Source organism: Phascolarctos cinereus, unplaced genomic scaffold, assembly GCF_003287225.1.
Source record: "Phascolarctos cinereus isolate Bilbo 61053 unplaced genomic scaffold, phaCin_HiC Scaffold_5;HRSCAF=322, whole genome shotgun sequence".
NCBI lineage: Eukaryota > Metazoa > Chordata > Mammalia > Diprotodontia > Phascolarctidae > Phascolarctos > Phascolarctos cinereus.
In genome coordinates this window covers 4,849,104-4,856,689 of record NW_027555958.1, presented here as the reverse complement: position 1 = coordinate 4,856,689, position 7,586 = coordinate 4,849,104, and the positions used below count along the sequence as shown (strand labels likewise).

Sequence of the window (7,586 nt, the reverse complement as noted above, 5' to 3'; positions counted from 1 at the left end):
GGACAGACCGCTTCTGTTGGAAGCGGCCTGGAAGAAGGAGAAGGATATCGTGTCCAAGGAGATTGAGAAGCTGCGGACGTCGATTCAGATGCTGTGTCGGAGCGCCCTCCCCCTGGGGAAGATCATGGACTACATCCAGGAGGACATGGATGCCATGCAGAACGAGCTGCAGCTGTGGCACTCTGAGAACAAGCAGCATGCTGAGGCCCTGCAGAAGGAGCAGAGGTGAGGGGCAGCGGGGTGGGGGCGGGACCGGGTGGGGCCACGGGCAGGGAGGCAGAGAGGACTCTCCACCCCCACAGACCTGCATCCTGGGAATTAAACCTTTGGTTCATATTGACTTAATGAATGGAATTTGAAATGGTGGATGAGATATTTTTAAAATAATATATCCAAATTCCCAAAGCTGTGAAGCCATTTAAAAACTCCAACTGTGGGAAAAATGCAAGCTTAACAAAAAATAAGGTATAGTTTAGGAAGGTATTTGAAAGCCTTTGTCAGTACTGCAGTGAAATCTCTGTCTGGGCCAGGAGCAAGGCTGGCTCTTTTGTCATGTTTTGGGAATCCTGTTTTCATATAGTGAATTGTATGGTGTCCTTAACCACTGGTGTCAGATCCATAAGAGGCTGCATTTTCTGTTTATGCTTAAAAATCACCCAGATCTTCCAGCATGCCCCAAACATGCCATGGCCACAGTGACCCAGAGTTAGAAAGACCTCAGAGCTCATCTCGTCCAACCCTCTCTTTTTACAGTGATGAGAAAACCGCCCAGGGTCACTGAGAGAGTAAGTGTTAGAGTTGGGATTCAAACTCAGGTCCTGTGACTCAGAGGCAGACTTCTCTCCACTAGGCCCATCCTTGTCAGGCTCTTCACAGAGACCATTCACCATGCTAAGAATGGACTTCCTCCTCTTCTCTGTCATCCAGCCTGCCAACTGTGTTTTCTTTCCCTAGATTCCTTATTTTTTTTTAGACGTTTGACTTTGTGAGTGTAGGGAGAGGAGTTCCCTTCCCCAACACAGATTAGCATCTCATCTCTGGTGATACAGGCCTGGAGCTTAGGGGAGATGTGGAGGCCATCTGCATAGAGGTGGTAATGAAACCCATGGGAGCTAATGACCTCACCAAGAGGGAGGGGTAGAGCAAGAAAAGTCAGGAGGCCAGAGCAGAGCCTCAGGGACACCCATGGTTAGTGAAAGACCAGCAAAGAAGGCTGAGAAGGAGCCCCAGACAGGTGGGTGGTGAAATGTTAAAAGCCAGGGAAGACCAAGCATCCAGAAGGAAGGGGAAGGAGGCGAGGGAGGGGAGGAGAGAGTCAGCAGCATTACGTGCGGCAGAGAGGCCAGGAAGGCGCAGAACTGAGAAGAGGCCTCTGGGTGCATGATGGAGAGACTGGGGCCCCCGTTGGGAACCAGGCTGGAGTGGCCGTCAGTGGAGGGCAAGAGGAGGCCAGGAGAGGGGAGACATGTAGAAATGGTGTTTGAAGGGACGGGTGACTTTTATTTTTTTGAAGATTGGCTGTGATTTGAGCATGTTTATAGGCAGCAGGAGAGAATCCAGTAGGAAGAGATTAAGGACTAGTGAGGAAGGGGATGTGAGGGAATCGGCTACCAGAGGAGATTGGAGATCAGGGGATGCAATACATTAGAGCTGACCGTGAAGTTCTGTATGTGAGTTCAAAGAATTCATCTTCACGAGTGAAAGATGTGGGCAGTAAACAAGTTTGTGGGAGTGAATGTCTGGGGCGATTGTGAACTCAGAAGGAGTCAGCCGTGGGACATGAAAGCCAAACTAAGTTGTGTGGTGTTGGGCAACACGGTCACAGTGTCAACAAGATGGAAAGGTCACCCTGCTGTGGTCCCGCCGCCTGTAAAGCGTGGCGGCGCTGGGCTCCTCTTTGATAGAATCCGATCGAGCAGTTAGAATGTCCACAGCAGGGCAGTGAGATGGTGAAGAGGCCAGAGACGAACCCATGGGGTATTGGCTGGAGGGCCTTGAGGAGAGGAGCCCTGCCTGAGGTGGGGGTGGGAAGGGGGCACATTCCAGGCCTAGAGAGATAAATATAAAATATTCCCACGGCAGTGACAAAGTGATGAGTCTGGGCTTAAAGAGAGTGCTAGCCCCAGGGAAGGGGGTGCGAACGCCACTGAGTTTTTAAGAGATCTAGGGAGTCTGAGAGGTGCAGGTGAGGAGGGAGTAAAAGTCCACACTTTCTGTCTCACTTAACGGCATGCTTGTTTTATGCCTAAAAGAATTTACCGTAGGTTAATTTTCTCTCTAACTGATCCCATTAATTTCAAGAACCTTATTTTGGTTTTTAATGTACTAAGTCAAAATGAATTTTGTTGTTTGGCAATGTTAAGTTGTAAAAAAAATAATCTGTTCCAAAGACTTAGTTGTGGTGTAAAGTCTCCACTGCCTCCTTGGCACAAAGGTACCTGAGATTTGGGGGTGTTCACTTAGCATGGGCTGTGGCATGGTCGGCATCTTGCCCACATTTAGCTCTCCCTTCCTCTTCATCTAATCCATTTTCCATATGACAATCTCCAGTTTCGGTCCATTTTGGGGTCCATGTTTTTAAACTGTGTTTGAGCATATAAATTTCAGAAATATTTTGATTTTTAAAAACCTCTCTTTTGTCAGTCTAGTGTTTGGCCTTTGAATCTGCATGAACAAGGACCACAATTCGTACAGTGTAGGGAGTTTGGAACTTTGCTATCAGTCATGTCTCTGTTCACATCTCTCTCTCTCACCATTAAAATGATAGATTAAATAGACCCCAAATCCTTAGATGCTTGAACAGGAAACACCGAGGAGGTGCCTCCAGGTACAACTGACCCTGTCCATTCCTGTCTCTGCTTAGCATCACAGACTGTGCGGTGGAGCCGCTCAAGGCAGAACTGGTTGAGCTGGAACAGCTGATCAAGGACCAGCAAGACAAGATTTGTGCAGTGAAGGCCAACATCCTGAAGAATGAGGAGAAGATCCAGAAGATGGTCTATAGCATCAATGTCAGCTTACGGCGGTGAAGGCCTGAAGGTGACTTGGAGCCCCACCTATTTTAAAATAAAAGGGAAAGGTGTGTGTTATGATAGAAAGCTGTGTCCTTCAACCTCACAGTCTGCTAAGAAAACCGTGTCATCAGCCCACCGTGTGACCAAGCTTTCGATGTGTTGCGTGTGTGATGCCCTGGGCGTTGGGCTGTGAGCATTTGCTAGTGACAACCAGTCCCCCTTCAGTGTCCCAGCAAGCTTCCCCTGCTTGCACATAGCTTGGCCAGTTCCTCTGGGGAGTTATGGAAAGTACACGTTATTGCTGCAGATGACTAAGTCATTCCTTTCTTTTTATCATCTGAGACCAGGTCCCAAATTTAAAAATCCTTTGTTCCCTACGAGTCCTAGGGTATTGTTATAGGTCAAGCACAGAGAACTTTTTTGCCAGGATAAATGAATGTTTATATGATAGTCACTTTATAAGTAGAACAAAAAGGCCTTTAAAACACTGAAAGTGAATTCCTATTTGTGTCTGCATTTGGAAAGGGTTAATATAAGTGCACATGTTCTTTTAAATACTTGTCTGTCTTCATGCTTCTTACCAAAGTCTAGCTCAGATTTTCCTCTGTACTATTTGCCTGTTGGTTCCTTGCATGTCTTCAAAGTTAATGATTTTTTTCAAATTTCACATTTTTCTGAGTGTCACATTCCTAATATGAAGTTGTCCGAGTCCACGCTCTTCTCTCCCACACACGGCATCGCCACTGGCCAGGCTTGACAGAAATGCAGCTCTTTGTAAGGCAGCCGTCCCCGTCCTCTGAGCTCAGGAGAGAGCTCACTTGGCCTGAGCGGCGCTCTGGTGCCTTTGCTTCTCTTTGTAGGAGGGTTGTTGGCCAAACGCGAGAGGCTTTGTAGTGACTGCAAAGAGAAGACCAGAGTGGACACGCTTATTATTGAGTGCTGCTATGTTACCATCTCCAGAAAACTTCCCTTCTTTAAAGCCTATCCTTTTATATTATCTATATGAAGCTTTGCATTTACCTGTGATGTTGAAGAAACACATGTCTCTACGTTACTGGATAAAGGGCTTCACTGCGTTCGGAGACACCTTTACTGTTTTAAATTCTGTCTCCTGCTAGTCACGTTTCTGAATTTCTTATTGCTGAGGCTATTATGTGTGTGCCCTGAGGACAGCCCTGTTCACTGTTACCATTGTCTGAATGACTCCTGATGTGTTACGCGGCGGTGGGAGTGGAAGAGCTCAAGGAAGGCCGTGAGACTGTCTTCCTTTCAGAGTGGGGCCATTTGGGTCCCCTTCCCATAGAGAATCTTCAGTTTGTAGAGAGCTAGCCCTTCCCTGGCCTGTTCCCTCCTGCATGCTCCCCAGATGTTCACATCTGCTAATGGCCTCTTCTACACTGGATGGCATGACACTAAGGTGACCCCTGTCATGCTTTGGGACAAGATACCTTTTATGCCTTTTATGAATCTGTAAATACAACCAGAATTTCTGTGTAGAAAGATTGGCAAATATACTGTATGTGCATTAAATTTGTACAAAGTAGGGTCTCAACAATTGTATCATAAAATTTACTTTTCTTTTATATATAATTCATTAAAAACAATCACCTATTTTTTCTATGAAGTGTATGAGTTGTACAGTTCAGTTCACACCTGGAAACATTATTTAGAAGCATTTGAATTATCTTTTTGGAAGTCTGTGTATTTTATTTTGTTCTTGTACAAAAAGTTCAGGGAAGTTATTTTTCACATTGATACAATGACATTTCCCTTCTCTGCATTCAATGAAGTTTCCTCTTAAATGGATAAGCATTCCTCAGAAGTTTTAAGATAATTAATTATGTTCTTGGGTATCAGTTCAGTTGATTATTTTCTGCCTCTTAATTGCATACTGATTAAGTCCCTGTCTTGTTTAGTATTTTGAAAAGATACACAGATGAGAGCACCTAAATGCTTTCCCATGAGAAGCTTTGGTCTATAATTTTTCAATGAATTCTGAAGTCACACCGTACGGGGATTTGATGAATAATGACTTGGTGTCCCAAAGGGTGAGTCAAGGAAAAAGCATGGGTGAGATGGACCATCAACTTCTCAGCCGCTTGTGGCGGCTTGTGGTTTCTCAGTGAGCCAATTCTTCAGGGAAATAGTGACCAGTGACCCACACAGAACCGACTCAGTGACCCCCAGCAAGGCCTTGTCGGGGTTTGGTGTGGTACGTTCTCCAGAAAGAATGGATGATGAGTGTGGTCTGTTTTTTGGGGGTAAAATGAACCTGAAGTACCCACAGGTTAAACTTTGCCAAATAAACTGTCCACAAGATGCCCTGTCTCTGGTTCGGATTTGTGGGTTTGCTGTGTTCTCTGTTAGACAAATTGTCAGCCTGCTTTGGTGGAGGGAGTGTCCACCACGAGAATGTTCCACACTTAGGGTGGGGGAGGGGGAATAGTGGGAGGTGGAGGAGTTAGAGGGATGTGTTATTGTCAGTGTGGCTCCTTGGAGGAGTGGTGGTGGTGGTGGTGTGGTACTAATAACTCACACTGAGGGCTTTGAAGTTTGCAGAGTGCTTTATCTAAGCATGGCCACCTCTGAGCCCCTGAACAGCCCTGAGATGAAGGTGGTGTGAGTAGATTAGCCCCATTTTATAAATGAATCTTGGCTTCAGTGCCAACGTTGGGAAGGATGGCCGAGACGATAGGATCTACAACAGAGCTCGATAGACTCGGACATGAGGCTGAATGTAACAGAAGCCAGCCTCAAAAGCACAGAGGGGGACGAGACATTGTCAGAACAATAGGATCCTTGGACCAGAAGAGCTAAGGCCTTTTTGGGCTGCATCGAGACATGTGAAGCTCCTGGGAGTGAGGAGGAGCAGTCCTTCAGCACTTGGCCTTTCTCAGATGGCAGCTCGAGGCCTAGGGTCGGTCCTGGGCACCGCCTTGGAGGAAAGACTCGGGTAAATAAAGAGCTGGAGAGCAAATGGATGGAACTGGTGGGGTAGCGAAGGGCCTTGGGTCCTTCCATGGGAGGATCAATGAAAGGGACGAGGATGTGTTAAAATATTTGAAAGGCTGTCATGTGGAAGAAGGTTTGGTCATGTTCTGTTGATTCTTTCAACAAATATTTATTCAGATATACAGAGGCAAAAATGAAACAGCCTCTGGCCTGAAGATGCTTACATTCTGTTGGGGAGAAATAACATACATAGTAGGGTAAATATGGAACACGCGCAGGTAGGTATATATGGATATAGATCTGTGCATACACTCACACACTCACACAGTAAATTACAAAGGAGTAGTGAGTAGAATAAATCCATGCAGACACAGGCTGCGATGAGGAGGTGCTTCAGTCCAGGTCCAGGGGCCAGCCTGTGTAAAGATGTGCAGATAGAAGGTCAGAAGAAACAGGTCAGCATGGCTGGATTAAGAAGCACATGAAGGGGACCAAGATGCAACAAGCCTAGAACAGGAGCCTGGCGCTTTAAAGACAAGGAGAGGAATTTGTGTTTTACCCCCGAGTCAAGAGGGACCCACTGGGCCTCGGCAGCAGGCCAGCTGTGGTCAGAACTGGTGCTTTAAGTTGGTGGCAGCCACGTAGGTGCATTAGAGGGAGGAGACTGGATGAGAGGGAGCAATTAGGAGCTCCTCATGGTTGTCCAGGAGAGGCTATTTGGGGCTGGATGGGAGGAGGCAGATGTGAGGGAGATGGAAGCAAAAGACAAGATGGCATCTGATGTGAGGAGCGAGGAAACAGGAAGGATGGCGTACACCAACAGAAAATGGGAGAAAGTGGACCAGGGTAGAGCTGGGGGGAGGGGGAGGAGCATAACCCATTCTGTCCTGGGCGAAAGGAGTTTGAGTTGCGTTTGGGACGTCCAGTGGGAAGTGTCCAGCAGGTGGTTGGTGAGTGACGAGTTCAGAAGACCAGGGCTGGATATGTCGATCTAGGAACAATTTGCAGAAGGGATGCTCGAACCCCTTGGACTGATGAGATGACCAAGGAAAATAGAGGAGTCCCTCCCAGAACTGAGCTCTGGGGCACACCCACACTTAGGGGACTCAGACAAGGGCAGCGGTCCTACAAAGGAAGCTGAGGAGCGGACGTACAAGTGGGCAGAAAACCAGGAGAGAAGAGATCATGTCAGCCCAGGGAGGAGAGAGGGGAGTCACCGGTGCTTAATGCCACAGTGGTTAAGAAGCATGAGAACTGAGGACTTCACAGAAGAAGCAAAGGACTCCCACCTAGTGGTGGCTCTGAGCTACACCCCCTTTGCCATGATCTCTGCGATTGGATCCACCTTCCCTTGGACTCCGTATACTCCTGGGAGAGTGTCCCAGGCTTGGAATCAGTTGTCATGCTTGATGCTTACTATAGCTTCTCAGTAAATAGCCCTGTGTAAAAACGTGCCGATGTCAATTGGATAAATGATATTGGGGAGATATCAACTGTTGATGTGATTTGGGGGAACACACCGAGTGAGGGCTCATGAACAACCATACTAAAAACCACCCATAACCCCCAAGGTTTACCCCTGGAGCCCAGAGGGGAGAAGTCATGGCCACTCTCAGGGGG

At 47.2% G+C, this 7,586-nt stretch overlaps 1 protein-coding gene across 1 annotated transcript in view; it reads left to right on the top strand.

Moving 5' to 3' along the window:
- TRAF3IP1 (TRAF3 interacting protein 1) overlaps positions 1 to 5,333 on the top strand; it is an 81,603-nt gene extending 76,270 nt beyond the window's left edge. Inside the window, 2 exon segments of the mRNA XM_078154608.1 lie at positions 2 to 225; positions 2,864 to 5,333. Of these exon segments, the coding sequence (XP_078010734.1) occupies positions 2 to 225; positions 2,864 to 3,029 (390 nt within the window). The 3' untranslated portion in view covers positions 3,030 to 5,333.
- Positions 5,334 to 7,586: the final 2,253 nt, after the last annotated feature.